General features: G+C 35.4%; 1 protein-coding gene across 1 annotated transcript; it reads left to right on the forward strand.

Annotated features, from left to right (window-relative positions):
• Positions 1-2502: 2502 nt before the first annotated feature.
• Positions 2503-17110, forward strand: LOC126777876 (zinc finger protein 485-like). Its single transcript, XM_050501158.1, has 13 exons — positions 2503-2709; positions 2796-2900; positions 3847-4069; positions 5001-5174; positions 6281-6447; positions 8026-8111; positions 9136-9261; positions 9587-9706; positions 9921-10073; positions 10520-10594; positions 11853-11964; positions 16077-16181; positions 16798-17110. Exons 1-13 carry the CDS (start codon positions 2593-2595, stop codon positions 16969-16971), a joined length of 1737 nt encoding a protein of 578 aa, XP_050357115.1. The 5' UTR covers positions 2503-2592; the 3' UTR covers positions 16972-17110.
• Positions 17111-17809: the final 699 nt, after the last annotated feature.

Consider the following 17809-nt stretch of genomic DNA (forward strand, 5'->3'; position numbering starts at 1 on the left):
TTACATTCGGTAGAAGTGAATTATCGAAATTGATGATTATTGAAAGAATTTATAATAAAAAAAAAAAAAAAGGAAATATAGAGTAAAAAAAGCAAAGTTTCGTAATAGAGTATAGATATTTTTCTTATTATTATAATATACATTATTATAATTTATTATTATAATATAATATACTATGTATTGCCAATGCCAGTTTACGTGTACATATGGAATTTCAATGAAACACTTCAAAATAGTCTTGTCCATTTTATTCTTAGCTGCAGTTCATGTAAATACTCCTTTTGCCACTTTTGCCAAAAGTGCTGTCGGATTTGTTCTAAGCGGGCGTAACGAATCAGGCTGGTTTCGTTCTTCATATCGAGAGAAGGTGCTGGTAGTGCAATAGTCTTCCGATTAAAATGTGCCCTGGTGTTAGGTATTGGAAGTCATCAGGTGAGGACGATAAGGGACACAAGGACCGGCTAGAATCTATACTAAATAGTATAGACTCTACTTGTGCGAATAAGTTTGTTTATTCTTCAAAGGTAAGATGAGAATTTACCATTACGCGCTTGAGCAACGAAGCATGCAAGGGAGTAGGTAGAGGGGCGAAGAAGGATTACGACAGCATATAAGAGCTTTGTATAGTTTGCCGGTGGCATATGAGTCGGTCTCCCCATTAGTTTCACATTAATAAATAAATTATGCATTTATATGTATGTATATTGCGTGAAATTGATATTGCTTCAAGTTTATTTAACGTTTTTCATATATTTCTAAGACTTCTAATGATTTTTTTATAATAAAAAACGGTATTGGTTTAAGTATTAATACTTTAATGATATTTATTTTTTGTACCGTAGAATCCATTATCATAAGCTTGTATATAATTATAGTTCAAAATGAGACTGTATTTACTGTATAAATGATTAAACAGCATAAAATGTTAATTAAATTGTTATATTTAATTATAAGATTTTCTTTTAGAATATTTTTTTGACGAGCCGGTTGGCGTGTTTGGTAGATACTTGCCTTTCACGCCGAAGGTTGTGGGTTCGATTCCCACCCAGGACAGACATTTGTGTGTATGAATATGTCTGTTTGTCCTGAGTATGGGTGTTAATTATCTATATAAGTATGTATTTACAAAAGAAAAATAGTTTATGTAGTATATCAGTTGTCTGATTTCCATACACAAGCTTAATTTGGGATCAGATGGCCGTGTGTGAATAATGTCCCAGGATATTAAAAAACATTAAATTTTCATTAAAAATGTGTTTTATATCAAATTTCAAGATAAAAAGCTTGAACTAAATAATAGGCCCCATTAAAAAATACTTTTATTTATCCTACTTTTTAATTTCATATTTTCTCTTTAGTGAACTGAATAAATGACAAAAATGGTTACCGATATTCCAGAATACAGCAAACACGGGTTGAAATACAAACATTTCCTTTCAAACCGAAATCGGATTTTCCGATTTGGATTCATTAATTCCGCTTTTCGCGTCTCGAAATTCTTTTAAAGTAAATTCGTACAGGTAGTTTTGAAAAAAAGATTCGGTCGAACGGCCCGCAGCTACACAGGTAAACATCGCCTCGCATTTTCGCTCCCTTGTAATTGAATAACGCCACGCCGCTCCGTCGGATGCTCGGAAAAAATAATTCTATTATCTTACGATCTCTCTCTTACTCTCCCGTAACACTCTTTAATAAATTGATGAATTTTTAAAAGTTTGCATTTAACTTGGATGAAGGTGTATCCAACTAAGGTAAAATTTCAAAGAGTCTGCGAACAACTCCTATTTTTATAAAGATTACGTAAAGGCGTGAGGTGAGAGGGTGCCAAGATTTCTCTTAGGGTGGAACAATGATCATGAAAAAGTGGCTAGAACTAGGCAGCTTAAGTGATGATAATATGTATATATCTGCATAATTTTGTTAAGTGACTAAAAAAAGTTACGTTCAAAGTTAACTGTCTTACGTTCGCCTTTTACACTTTACTGTAGAGAGTGCCAATTGTTTCCCACGGCTCGAGATGAATCTCAACTCATCTGAGTAACCTCTCCTCTCCATATTAAAGAATGTACACTTATCCAGTCTAATCGTAAGCTTGATGAAGACTGACTGTGCTCAGTGAAGTAATGATAATTTTATTACTGAAATGCCAGGCAGTCATTCCGACGGTTACGCTTGATCAAGTGGCCCGCAACGAAGTTGATGAGAAGGAAGCCTATCAACGCAACTGCCTCAACGGTCTTAAACTCGGACATGATATGTGAAATCTTGAAGGCACGTAATAGGGCTTATATAGAGACTTGTTGCTGTTTGTTGTCTTACAAATAGAGCATATTTAATATAATGATATTTATAATCATAAATATAATTACAATATTGGCAATATAATTATGATATTGGCAGAATATTTTGCGCTTTTATAGTTTAGACGCCATATCGAAAACAAAAGAAATGTCAATGAGTAACTGACAAATGACAATTTGTCAGAAAATAAAAAACGAAGCGAAAACAGATTTTGCTTTCGAAAAATGTATATATTTTGAATTAAAAACGGATTAAATATATACTAAATTAATTTATTATAATTTAATCAATATGGAGATTGGAAAAGTGAATAAAACACAGTATTGTTTGGGTTGTTTGTGCCGAAACGATGAATTTAATTTACAGTGCTATAAATTTCGTAGTGAATTCTTTAAAGGTCTATTCCAGGTAAAGTTTAAACTACTTAACATTATAAAATTAACTTAAATTATATTCTAGTACTAAGTCAATTATAAAAACTATAAAACTTTTAGGTGGAATGTGTTCATCTCTGCTTTATTTGTAAATGCTTAATTCAAAAATCGGAGCAATTCATCCAGAATGTCCAGAGTAATCAGATATTCATGGCGAATTGGAATGTGAGTAGGGGTTTTTTCATTGTTACATTTAAAATACACACATATATTATTTGTACATATACATATATGTATCTATTACTTAAATTTAAATTGAGAATAGTTTAATTAAGACAATATCTATTTATCTCTTTTAATTTAAAAGAGCTATTAACCAATAAGTTTAATAATAAAAATAATGGATGTATAAAAATCATAATTTTACTTTTAAAGCAAATTTCTATGATGTGTGAATGATCTATATATTATAGGACAGCGTAATATGTACATGATATTTAGATATTAAATTTTATTTTATTTTATTTTTATTGAAATTTTATACCTGTTTTTACTTATATAGATAATACCTGTGTAGTTACAAAGTGTCATAAATGCTAAAACAACATATAAGATAGAACCTTCACATGGGCTAAATAATATAAAAAAAAATCTTTAAATATTATTAAAATGCATGTATATATCTTGTCTTGTTCATATAATAATCTAGCAATACCAATCATTTGAATTATAGAAATGTTTTATATTTGAATAAACAATGCTATAACAAAAAATATATGATTTATTTCTTTTGACTACAATTATTAAGATACAAATTACTCAATATATTTTTAAGAGAGTAAGCTAAGTGGTATTCTGGTTAGACCTCAGTGTGCGAGGACCACTGAGTTTTCATGTGCTTAATTTGTGTAAATTTAACTCGTGCTTCGTAGTGAAGGTAAATATTGTTAGGAAACCTGCATTTGTGGAATTTAACTGAAATTCTGCTACATGTATATCGATCAACCTTCACTGGAGAATTGTGGTGGAACAAGCTATCAAATCTACTCTATAAGAGGAAAGGAGACTTTTCCTAGGGCACACAGTTTTAAGTACACACTATTTTTTAAGAAGTGTCACGCTTGCTATTTGCCTTTTGTTATTGTTATACAAATTAATTCTTCCCTTAAAGGTTGCAGATTCAACAATCCAAATGGCAAGGACAGAATTCACACCATCAACCACACTCTCAATGGTACACTTAGATTCATTAGAACTGAGTGACAATAAGAAAGACATTGACGAACCAATATTTGTCACTTACAGTAGATGTAAAAGTAAAGATATCAAAATTAAATTAGAGTTAAAGGAAGAAGCGGAGGATCACTTGGAAGGGGAGTTTATTGATGATAACGGTGAGATGATTTTTCATTATATTTTATTATTACCAGTGTTCATGCATTGTTGAATTTCACCGTAATCATTATTGAAAATTTGCGGATAACATATATATACTTGCATGTATTTTTTTTATTTTTTTTCTACTCTTATTTTAATTTTTTTATTAATAACACTAAAGTTCGTATTGTTTTTCAACCTATTTGAACTGAATAAACTTTTCTGTATTTGCCTATGTATATAAAGATTAGTTTCTGTAACTTTTGAATCAGCTATCTGAAAGAACGATGAGTAATGAATTGACAAGCTATCGGTTGAGATCTTAAATGTCGCTGAAGTTATCTCAACTGTGGAAGTAAAATCAAATATATTACTTACTAGTTACCATAAGAGGGTTCGCACCAGTAGAATGGGGTGGGGAAGATTTTAGGTACCATATATTCTTCCCTGTATCCCCCTAATAATGTGTATGCATGTAATGTATGTATTTATACATTTTATGAATATGGGTTGGGTAGTTAAGACATAAAAGCATAAGAAACAAACAAATTCATTTTCACATTTATAATATTATTAAGGATAGTAAGTGGAAAAGTGCTGTATTATTAATAATGATATATTAATTACAAGAAATATTTGTATCACATAATAAAGCAGGGATTATTATGCAATACAATTATTATCAAACAATTATTATATATTACAATTATTATCAAATTGCATGAATTTGATAATAATTGTAATATAAAAGTTCCAAACCTTCTCCTCAAAGGGTGAGGAGGCCTTAGCCCAGCAGTGGGACATTACTGTACTGTATGAAAAATATAAATTTAAGGTTTTTTTACTGCCTCTAAAAAAAATACAAAGCATAATGTATGTGCCATAATTGAATTAAAGTTAAGTCTTTATAAATTAAATGAAGCTCTAAATGTTTGTAACTCTATATAGACTTTCAAGAATCATATCTAAAAGGTGAAGATGATTTCCCCCTAAAAACATTAATAAAAGCCGAAAGTGCTGAACTATTGGATGATATAAGTCTTAAGCAACTTGGAAAAACATTAAAGAGGAGTAAAGTTAAAAAGAGAAGCGAGAAATCTGAAGATGAAATAGAAAATATAGGTAAGTTTAATTTTTTAGTTTTAATTTTTAGCCACCTTACTACATAAAAAAAAAAGATTTTATAATAAGATCACGCAGAAGTTTTCATATTTGCCGTTTAACAAGTTTAAAGCTTACATTATGATATTATAGTATTTTTTTTTATCAAATAAATGTTCGACATGATTCTTTAAATTGACATAATTTTTTTATTTATAAACCGATTGAAATATAACAAACATTCATTTTTAAGTGAAGTTTGCCACAATACATTAGTGAAAACGCATTAAGAAACAGACAACAATCACTGCTTTGGATTCTATTACATTGATAAAGGCCCCTGATAATATGTAGTTTTACTCATATACTTTACTGTATATAAGTTACTGGTGGTAGAGCTTTGTGCAAGCTCGTCTGGGTAGGTACCACCCACTCATCAGATATTCTACCGCAAAACAGCAGTACTTGGTATTGTTGTGTTCCGGTTTGAAGGGTGAAGTGAGCCAGGCACAAGGGACATAACATCTTAGTTCCCAAGGTTGGTGGCGCATTGGCTATAAGCGATGGTTGACATTTCTTACAATGCCACTGTCTAAGGGCGTTTGGTGACCACTTCCCATCAGGTGGCCCATATGCTCGTCCGCCTTCCTGTTCTATAAAAAAAAAAAAATAATGTGTGTATATGGTCGTTTTCAGGCTGTTACTTTTGTATTTTATAAATTGTTAATTTCGATTTCAATGTCTATGGGCGTTGGTGACCACTTACTATCAGGTGGCCCATATGCTCGTCCGCCTTCCTATTCTATAAAAACAAAAAAAAAAATATATCTTCCATGTACAGACAACGATCAGTTACATTTTTATTGTATGTATAGATTAAAAATAGGTAACCAAACTGCCAAATGGTCTACCTGATGGTATTTTGGTCACTGTCCATAGACATTGGAATTGTAAGATATGTGAACCATCACTTATATAGTCAATGGGCCATATAACTTTGGAAGAATATATCATTCCCCCTTCAGAACAAATGATTAAGTACATACTGCTGTTTGTGCTGGTTAAAATTCAAGCGGTTTTAGCCGATCGGCCATCTAGGCATTTTAATAATGTTTTTTATTTTACAGATAACATAATTAATGTTATACATATAACAAGAGAACAATGTTTGAGAGAACGCAGTAAGATGACCAAAGATCCGAAGTATATAAATTCTGTATATAAATGCGAAGATTGTATAAAGGGGTTCACTTTTAAAGAATCATTTGAAAAACATTTGGAGAAACATGATAAGGTATGGTATGGAAAAGTATTTCCAGGAACACCCTGGGTAAAAACCTCCTCTTACTAAAATGGATCGAGTTCTTATTTTATTCAGATACATTATTTCATTGTGTTTTCTGGAATACATACAAGGAAATGTATGGAATAATATGTGTCAGAATTTCATCAAACTCATGCAGGGAAAATGCGGCCTCTATTTCGTATTACAGATACAAAATCGGGGACGCATTTTATTTGCTAATAGAAGCCAAGCTCCTATATATAAAAAAAAATCTCAATTTTATATCATTTTGAATATAAAGCTAATAAAAGAGAAATTTCTCGTCAATAAATTTACAATTTATCGCTTTTAACTCAGACATTTTATTTAAGCAAAAATGAATATTTTCAACAAATCGTTGGTACTTATTTTATTTTTGGAATCTGAGCAGGAACAGTAGGAACTTCTCTTAGTTTATTAATTCGAACTGAATTAGGAAATCCAGAAACTGTAATTGGAGACGATTAAATTTATAATACAATTTGTTACAGCTCATGCTTTTATTATAAAGTTTTTTATAGTTATACCTATTATAATTGGAGGATTTGGTAATTGATTAATTCCATTAATACTAGGAGTACCAGATATAGCTTTTCCACGAATAAATAATATAAGATTTTGACTTTTACCACCTTCACTAATATTATTAATTTCTAGTAGAATTGTTGAAAATGGAGCAGGAACAGGATGAACAGTTTACCCCCCACTTTCTTCTAATATTGCTCACAGAGGCTCATCAGTAGATTTAGCAATTTTCGCTTTACATTTAGCAGGAATTTCATCAATTCTAGGAACTATTAATTTTATTACAACAATTATTAATATACGAGTTAATAGCATATCTTTCGATCAAATACCTTTATTTATTTGAGCTGTAGGTTTACAGCTGTACTTCTTTTACTTTCTCTTCCTGTATTAGCAGGCTATTACAATACTTCTTACAGACCGTAATATTAATACATCATTTTTTGATCCTGCGGGAGGAAGAGATCCCATTCTCTACCAACATTTATTTAGATTTTTTGGACATCTTGAAGTTTATATTTTAATTCTACAAGGATTTGGTATAATTTCCCATATTATTTCTCAAGAAAGAGGAAAAAAGGAAACCTTTGGGTGTTTAGGAATAATTTATGCTATAATAGCAATTGGATTATTGGGATTTATTGTATGAGCACATCATATATTTGCAGTAGGTTTAGATATTGATACTCGAGTTTATTTCACATCAGCAACAATAATTATTGCAGTACCAACAGGTATTAAAATTTTTAGATGAGTACTTTAAGTAATATTAATTATTTCTTACATTGCCAATGCGCCACCCGCTTTGGGAACTAATGATGTTACGTCCCTTGTGCCTGTTACACTGAGGTGAGCCAAAGAATCTTAAAACTAGAGCAAAATACTAATTATTGCTCTTTGATTGGGGTAGAATGGCATATGAGAGACTGGTACCTATCCAGCTGGGCCTACGCAAAGCCCTACCAAGAAGTACATAAGAAAATGTATACTCTTACTGTACTGATATATCGATATACGTTTCAGGCGATCGGCGAATACGAATGTGACATCTGTAAACAGAGGATGGGCACCATGGACAAACTCTTGAGTCATCAGAGATACCATAAAGTGTAAGTCATGTCATAATATACAATAGTCTGATCGAATTCGAGCATATCTTAAACAAGTTACTGTTGATGTACTGCAAGGGTGCAAATACATCCGTACTAATATTACAAATGCGAAAGTGAGTTTGTTTGTTTGTTACGCTTTCACGTTTTAACTACTACTACTACTAAACCGATCATCATGAAATTTTTCGTACACATTGTGAGGTGTATAGAAAAAGTTATGGGGTACGTAACATCTCCACCCCCCTCCACACAAGACCAAAGTTTTTGGCGGTATCTAGAACACTATATATTTCATGCTATCCGATGTAATAGAATAAACAATTTCCAAGCTCTGGGTATTATTGAAAGATAATTCTTTATGGAATTTTAATACACGACCTTGAAATCTGCTTATAGGATTTCAAACAACATTAGACTTAAAGACAAATAATTATGAAGTTACTTTAATAATGTTCAAGTTATATTGCAACTGGTAATACTAAATAAACCCTCCAAAACAGTGTATATATACAATATTAAAAAAAAATATGTTTGAAAATGTACGCACAATTATAGTTAAATAAAGTAAATAATTAATTTTGCAAACTTAAATAATTTTAAGTATTTACTCGTCTGGGTAGGTACCACCCACTCAACAGATATTCTACCGCAAAACAGCAATATTTGATATTGTTGTGTTCCGGTTTGAAGGGTGAGTGAGCCAGTGTAATTACAGGCACAAAAGACATAAAATCTTAGTTCCCAAGGTTGGTGGCGCATTGGCTATAAGCGATGGTTGACATTTCTTACAATGCCAATGTCTAAGGGCGTTTGGTGACCACTTACCATCAGGTGGCCCATATGATCGTCCACGTTCCTATTCTATAAAAAAAAAAAATCACATTTTTATTGCTTATTTTAATTTCTGTAATATGATTAAATTGTTTTTTTTTTTTTTTTTTTTACGTAAAAAGCAAGAAAATGCTTTAACAAGGCTTTAATAGGCCTTAAGCAAATCCATTCATCGTTCTTTATTTTTCAGACGTTACAAATGCAGCGAATGTGACCTCACCAGAATCAGTCGCCTAACGATAAAGGATCATTACACAGCGTTTCATCTCCAAGACACCTTCCAGTACAGATGTTCGCATTGCAACAAATTATTTAAGTAAGTGTTAATAATCTCAGGTAAAAAAAAAACTCAGGTCTTATTTATAAACATTGCTAACGACTGTTTAGTTAAACACTAATTTGAATTAATTTAATTTCTCTCTTTCTATTATTAATTATTTGACATTTGAATGAAAAAGACAGCAATGTTTAATCATCGTGTGAAAGCCTATGATGTTTAATTATGTGTCTGATGAAATTATGTCAGTGTCTTTGGAGAACCGTCATTAAAATCATCAAAAGCGTTTGCCCAGCGGTGGGATACAAACTAGCCGTTTAACTCGACTTATAGATAAAATAAAGTGGAACTTGTTTGTTTTTAGACGTCAAGTGTCACTGAGGAAGCACGTAGCGTACGCACACGTAAGACAAAAGCGGGCGAAGTGTAAGTACTGTCAGAAGACATACGCCAACAAGGAAGTGTTGAAATCACATATGATTGGGTGAGTGAGCCAGTGTAAATACAAGCACATGGCATAAAACATCTTAATTTTCAACGTTGGCGGCATTGCCAGTCCAGCTACCTATTACAAATATGAAAAAATTAAATCAAAATAGGATTTCACGATTAATACTATTGATAAATATGCATGAGATGTTACATAATAATATTTAATATAATCTAATATATTTTTTAATGTTTTGTCGACGGTACAGGAAGCACTCTACAGAGGTAACGTCAGGAGAAGTCTCGTTCAAGAAGCACGTGTGTCAAGATTGCGGTACGGCTTTCAAAGCGCCCTCGCAGCTCAAGAATCATATGATCAAGCACTCGTTAAGCAGAAATTATTATTGCGTCGAGTGTGACAGGTCAGTGTGTTAAGGGGAATACCCTTTTTAAATAGAAGGCGCTGATTTGGAACTTGTTAGATCGATTCTTGACGATAATATATACTTTAGAAAATTTTAGTAATGTTTTTTGGGATGGTGCTATTTTTTTATGATATATCTAGGTGGTCGGGCAACTAGGCTACCGATTGTAAGTGGTCACCACTACCCATAGACATTGGCGATGTAAGAAGAATTAATCATTCACCAATGCACCAACAACTTAGGGAGCTAAGATGTTATGTCACTTGTGCCTGAAATTACACTGGCTCACTCACCCTTACACCAGAACGCATCGATAACTGGGTATTGCCGTCTAGCGGTAGATTATCTGATGAGTAGTGCTACCTTCTCAGACGGGCCGCCTAAACTATAACATAAAAAAGTTATCTTTCGACTGTTGACGTATTTTCTTATATTTCTTTCAGGAGCTTCAAGTCAAATAACGCTTTGAAACAACATTTAAAAGTAGCTGCGCCACATATCAACTATATGGAGCTACCGTATGTACATTCATTCATCTTTATATATTAGGGTTAGATTTAAAGAATATTTATTCCCATAAAGACTAACTTCACTTACACGAGAACAATGTTAAACTTGAAATTAATTATTACATTCGTCGTTCGTTGTAACATTAGTCGACACTGCCTCGTTGGTCTAGTGGCTTGATATAAGGCCGCAGACCCGGAGGTTGAAGAAGATTTGTCTATGACGCGTTATTGACTGACAGATGTCACATTAAAAACAGGATGAGTGATTAACATTTTTTGTAATATAAGAAATAAACTTTTTTTTAATATATATAAAAATATATGAATAAAGACATTAAATTTTGCATCTTTGATTTTAACAATCGAGTGAATCCTTTGTTAATATAATTTGTATTGATAATGTAATTTGTTGTTTTTCTTACGCATTACGTCTTTATTTCATTATTTTCAATTATTCGAGAGGAAAATATAAACAAATATATATAAATAGATGTTCCATATCGTTTCGTACGTTTTTATGATTTCAAGTTTGTCGTAACTCGCCGCTAGATGGCGATGATTGTATACTTGTAAATCATAGACAGGGTAAAGGTCTGCTGGACTTAGCTAGTATTTTATTAATTAAATTAATTTATTTAATCTTTTAATTTTACAAATATCTCTTGATCTAAAAGAAACAATAGCAATTAATATATTATTAGTAAATTATAAGGGGGATCATGTTATTGACTGAACTAGTGTAAATGATGTCACACGAAATCAACGATTCTCTCGTCGCTTCCGTCTGTCTGTACATTCGCTTTAATCTCAGGAAGTATAGTGAGGATATTATAAATAACGTCAACAGCTTCCGTGCTATTATAATAATAACCTTTTAGCGTCCATTTTCTCATTAAGTTCATCCTTAGAGGAGTTGCCACGGTATCGCTATCGGCATTTACGAAAAGAATTATAAACAAAAATTAGGTATACAGTTTGTATTATATCATATTGCATCATATCGTAACGTATCGTAACATTATCGTATCGGTATCGCATTGTATCGTGTCGTATGGTATGGAATCGTATCGCATATTTATTTGTATAATCAATCAACAACCAATCGTTGTCCACTGCTGAACATAGGCCCAAGGTGCGCCAAAGCTCCCTGTCCTCCGCCTTCCGCATCCAGTTGGTGCCCGCCACCTTCTTAAGGTCGTCGGTCCACCTGGCTGGAGGGCGCCCTACGCTGCGCCTATTTGTATAATATCGATGTGTTTTGCTTCAGTTTTCATTGTGATCACTGCGACAAGCGGTTCGGCGTGCGGAGGGACTTGGAACGCCACACGAATAGAGTACATCTTAATATTAAACCTTATCAGTGTGATAAATGTGATAAGGTAAGACATTTTATAGTCTCGTATCAATTTATACAGTAACAGTACATTACAGTAACAGCCTGTTAATATCCCACTGCTGGGCTAAGGCGTTGTCTCCCTTTTAAGGAGTAGGTTTGGAGCTTATTCACACCACGCTGCTCCAATGCGGGTTGGTAGAATACACATATGACATAATTTTAATGAAATTAGACACATGCAGGTTTCCTCACGATGTTTTCCTTCACCGTCAAGCACGAGATGAATTATAAACACAAATTAAGCACATGAAAATTCAGTGGTACTTGCCCGGGTTTGAACCCACGATCATCGGTTAAGATTCACGCGTTCTAACCGCTAGGCCATCTCGGCTATATTCTTGGAAATTTCTACACTAGGTGATAATAAGTAATAATAAAAATGCCTTCTTGGTCTTAAGTGTAAGGCTGCAAATCTCAAGGATTGGGTTCATAAAAAGTGATTGGGTTTTTCTGTCAAGAAATTTTCAGTAGCAACCCTTACTTTTAAGATGGCAGTGTGTACACTCCCGTGCCTCGGAAAGCACGTGAAGCCGTTCGTTCGGAGCCTTTCTTCTTCCATCGGAATATAAAGTGCACGCACGCTTGAGAATATGCGCACGCAAACAATATTGTAAAAGTTTTCAAATTTTGACGTATTTTTTTTTCTTACGCAATTTCACGATATGTTAATTAGAGCATTGAGTCAATTTCCTTACAAATTTTTTGTTTGTCTCTAAATGTTAATTATTATAGTCAATTTCGCATATCAATAACGCAAGTAAAAGCAATTACAATAATTATATCTAATTAGAAACTGCCGTTTAGTGTCTATGTATAAAATCCTTACAAATAATTAAGTCAACAATATGTATTTATTTATTTATCAATAAATAAATAATAAATCTTAAAATTACATAACAAAAACGATGTAACTCATTATTTACAATTGCCTACAATCACTCAGCATTTGTAACATTATATTTAAATCTTACTTTTAACAATTATATCAATATCAACAGCCAATCATTGTCCACTGCTGAACATAGGCCTCTACCAAGGTGTGCCAAAGCTCCCTGTCCTCCGCCTTCCGCATCCAGTTGGTGCCCGCCACCTTCTTAAAGTCATCGGTCCACCTGGAGGGCGCCCAACGCTGCACTTGCCGATCCGCGGTCTCCACTCTAGGACTCGTCTGCTCCAACGGCCATCGGTCCTACGACATAAGTGACCAGCCCACTGCCACTGCCACTTCAGCCTGCTAATTTTGCAAGCTATGTCGGTGACTACGGTTCTTTTCCGGATAATCTCATTTTTGATGTTATCCTTCAAAGATACTCCGAGCATAGCTCGCTCCATAGCACGCTGAGCGACTTTGAATTTGTGGACTAGTCCCGCAGTTAGTGTCCACGTTTTGGCACCGTATGTCATGGCAGGTAAGATGCATTGGTTGAAGACTTTCGTCTTCAAACATTGCGGTATAGACGACTTGAGGACTTGACGAAGGTTGCCAAATGCTGCCCATCCCAAGCGAATTCTTCGATCGGCTTCCTTCTCGAAGTTGTTCCTACCGACTTGTATTATCTGTCCTAGGTAGGATATTCACTTACAACTTCGAGAGGTTTCCACTTGACGTATATCGATCCCGGCACGACATGCCTATTGAACATGACCTTGGTCTTGTCCAAGTTCATACTCGACTCGCCTAGGCTATGCAGCATTTCGGTGAGTTGTTCCAGCGACTCTGCTATGATGACGATATCATCAGCAAATCGAAGGTGTGAGATGTACTCGCCGTTTACATTGACTCCATACCCAGTCCAATCCAGCGTCTGAAAACGTCTTCCAACGCGTTGGTGAACAGTTTCGGGGATATTACATCCCCCTGTCTCATCCCTCTGCGCAGTTGGATCGCTTTCGTCTTACAGTCCTGGATGTGGAAAATCATTGTAGCGGCGTTGTACAGACATCTCAGTACCTCGATATATCTCCAGTCGATATGACATCTCTGCAATGAGTCGAGCACTGCCCAGATTTCGATGGAGTCGAAGGCTTTCTCGTAGTCCACAAATGCCATACACAGCGGCTGTTTGTACTCTTCGGTCTTCTGGACAATCTGCTGAACAGTATGGATGTGGTCCACGGTGCTGTAGCCCGATCGAAAGCCGGCTTGTTCTGGGGACTGGAACTCGTCAAGTCGTCTGGCGAGACGGTTCGTGACGACGCTTGAGAACAGCTTATACACGTGACTCAGGAGGGAGATTGGTATGTAGTTTTTCAAGAGGGTTTTATCACCTTTCTTGAAAAACAGTACCACCTCACTCCCGCTCCACGTTTTCGGGGTCTTGCCATGTTGGATGACGGCTTGCTAGCTCTTTCATGACCGGAGTCCCGTCGGCCTTAAGCAACTCTGTTGTGATTCCGTCATCTCCCGGAGCTTTGTGCTCTAGAACAGCTGTTCTAGAGCCGCCCTAATCTCGCCTTGGTTACCGACCGGGAGCTCTTCGGAGTAATGGCACGTAAGAGGGGCGCGCTGGTCATCAATACTGATTCCCACGGGTTTATCCGATCTTGAAGAGAACAACTGCCTAGCAAACCTCTCTACTTCTCCGACAATCTCAGGCCTAGAGGTAACGATCCCACCATTTTCAGTTTTAAGTTTTGTCAGACGCGGCCTCCCAAACTTGCGAGCGAACACTTTCGATCCCCGATTTTGTTCAATCGTAGCCTTGATGGCACGGGTATACGGGAGCATCGGAGATCGCGTCGCGTCAGCGTTTTTATTGTTCAGTTTAAGGCCTTATCTGACAAAAACGATGGTAGTTCTCGTCGTATCCTCATGAGCTCGAGTGTCTCAGCAGAGAGTTTTGGTGCGTTGTCTCTTCTTTGTGGCGGAAAACACTTGCGGGATGTGTTTTGCAGTATTTTGACCAGCGTGTTGGTTTTCTCATCAATGCTGCTTACGGTTTCCAACGCGGTGAATTGATTTTGAAGTTCCATTTGGAACTTTTCGGAGCCTTGAGCAGCTTGGAGCATGGTAGGTCGGAGAGTAGACCTCATTATTCTCGATCTTTCGGCTTTGAAGTCGATATTAAGAGTGTCTCGAACCAAGCGGTGATCACTTCCGGTATTAAACCTGTTGACCACTGAAACATCTCTAAATATGTGCCTTTTATTCGAAATGATAAAGTCTATCTCGTTCCTTGTCACGTTATCGGGGCTTCGCCAGGTCCACCTCCTCTGAGGCTTCTTTTGAAAGAAAGAATTCATCAAAAAGAGCCCCTGCGCTTCGAGAAAGTTTACCAGCATTTTACTTCCACTTTAGCATTGAAGTCTCCCATAACAACATTGTAGTGGGCCTTCGAGGTGTCGTTGAGGGCCTTTGCGATATCCTCGTAAATCGCTTCGACCACATCATCAGAGTATGCCGAAGTTGGCGCATATACCTGTACGACCTTCAGGGAGTACCTGTCGGAAAGTTTTAAGACAAGGTACGCTACCCGGTTCGACACACTACTGATTTCCACAATGCTGCTAATGAGATCCTTTTTGACTAGAAAACCGACACCACCCTGGGAAAGGTTATCACCTTAGCGAAAGTAGAGTAAGTTACCAGTTTTAGAGTTATCGTGTCCTCCCCCTGTCTTCGGACTTCAGATAACCCCAGTATATGCCAGTTTATATGATTTAACTCTACTTCTAATTTGACGAGGTGATGGTCCACCTCATCGAGCGTCCATTGTACGTTGCCATGTGAAGTCGTTTTATATGGTAGCCTGCCGTGAACCGGTGATTCTTTGCACCCCCTGCCCTGCCGATACCGCGACCGCTACCTTCTTTTTCTTCGTCGGGCCTAGCGGGCTTGCCGGTAACTGGGGGCCTTTTTTGGGCGCATCTGCCATTGAGGAGGGTTTGCCCATACTCGCCTACTCGGGTAAGATGGTTATGGGGGGGGGGACGCTGCTGCCCATCCCCCCTTTTCCCCGTCCCTCAGTCGCCTCTTACGACACCCACGGGATGAGATTGGGGGAGTACTATTCTAAGCCGGTACTCCACGGCAATTAATATAAATATATAATAGTATAAAATAAATTAATTTTAATAATATAATTATGTTCACAGGCGTACGTGAACGGATGGTCGCTGACGGAACACAAGCGGTTCACACACGAAGGTCACAAGAGGCCGTTGAAATTTCCATGTCCTTTGTGCGATAAAGTTTTCGATGTAAGTATATAAATTGGTCACTGATTTTTTTTTTACGAATATACAGATTTTATGAACAATTAACGTGTTAAAATATCAGTTAATCTTATATGATATCTTAAGCTAGTCACTTAATATTGAATATAACTATTTTATACTGCGAGAAAATCATTTTATATAAGTTTTATTAAAGAAAGCTAATTTCAAAGTTATTTGTATAAAATTAAAACTGTTTTATTTGATACTTAGTTACTGGTCCTAAGCGCATGTGACGTAACAGTGTTTATAATTTATTTATTCCCGTTTTTGTATATACCATAGTAGGTTAGCATTATGGCATCACAAATATTCGTATCGCATCCCATTGCACTATTTAATTATACATATCGAAACAATACAATCGGCAATGGAAACGATATTGATGTCGATTTTTTTATTTATTAGGGAAACAGACACACAATTATATTCATAAATACATTGTATAAGAACTACACAAGCCATAAAAGTTTCCATAAAAATATTTTACATAGACAGATTAATTTCGTCTTATGTATTTACAAACCTTCTACAATATCGAATATGCCAAACTACGCCAATATCTGTATATTATAGATAATTAATATTATACAATTTTTAGCGCAACGCGACCCGCAAAGCTCACATACGCACTCACACGGGTGAGCGTCCGTACTCCTGCAAGAAATGTCCCGCGCAGTTCAGTCAGGCCAGTGTTCTTGGAACACACGTCAAACTCGTACACCTCAAGTTGACAAGAGACGGACGACCTAAAGCTCCACTTGCCGTCAAATAAATATAAAAAAAAGTATATAAGAATAAAACCTTTTTGCGTCTGAACTTTTTCTTTGTCACGTCACATTTTAGGAACGTGGCATTCGTATTTTAATTTGGAATTTTATTATCAAGCAAAATGTGTCACTTTTTTTATATCTGTGGACAATAAATAACCAAATAATGTTTTGTTTCATTTCAAGCGTCGAAGTGATTTAATATTTTGATCATTATTTATAATCTGCCCAAATATCATTCATATATTATTTACATACATTATTTCTTACAATATACACATTTACATAAATTATACATATAATAATATCCTGGGACGTTTTTCACGCACGCCATTGTACTATGGAAACCAGACAACTGATGTTCTACATATACTATTTTTCTCTTGTAAATGCATACTTATATAGATAATTACACCCAGACTCAGGACAAACAGATGTATTCATGCACACAAATATCTGTCCTGGGTGAGAATCGAACCCACAACCTTCGGAGTTGGAAAAAGGAAAGAATCCACCGACCACGCCATCCGGCTGGTCTTAAATAAACATATACATTTGTTCTTCAAGTCTGAACTTATGCATTTAAAATTCCACTAATTGGTACAACAGGTTGGGCTACAGACATATTTTTTGACTATTTCGTGCTTAGACCGATAAGGCTTCGTGCTGCGTTTTTCCACAGTTTTTTATTACACATGTTGATACTTGACTTAGAACAATATCCTTCCATCAACCAAAACAGCCAGCGAGATGGACCTACTTTTCATACTGGCAAGAAATCCGTGGCTAACAGTCTTGACATTATTATTATTTAGGTAACGTTCTATCGTGCACTTGGCGCAA

Source organism: Nymphalis io, chromosome 24 (genome assembly GCF_905147045.1).
Source record: "Nymphalis io chromosome 24, ilAglIoxx1.1, whole genome shotgun sequence".
NCBI classification, from domain to species: Eukaryota; Metazoa; Arthropoda; class Insecta; order Lepidoptera; family Nymphalidae; genus Nymphalis; species Nymphalis io.

Coding starts and splice junctions, on each gene's coding strand:
- LOC126777876 (XM_050501158.1), top strand. CDS start 2,593: ATGGAGATTGGAAAAGTGAATAAAACACAGTATTGTTTGGGTTGTTTG. Junction 2,710..2,795: donor TCTTTAAAGGTCTATTCCAG/GTAAAGTTTAAA, acceptor TAAAACTTTTAG/GTGGAATGTGTTCATCTCTG. Junction 5,175..6,280: donor AGATGAAATAGAAAATATAG/GTAAGTTTAATT, acceptor TTTATTTTACAG/ATAACATAATTAATGTTATA.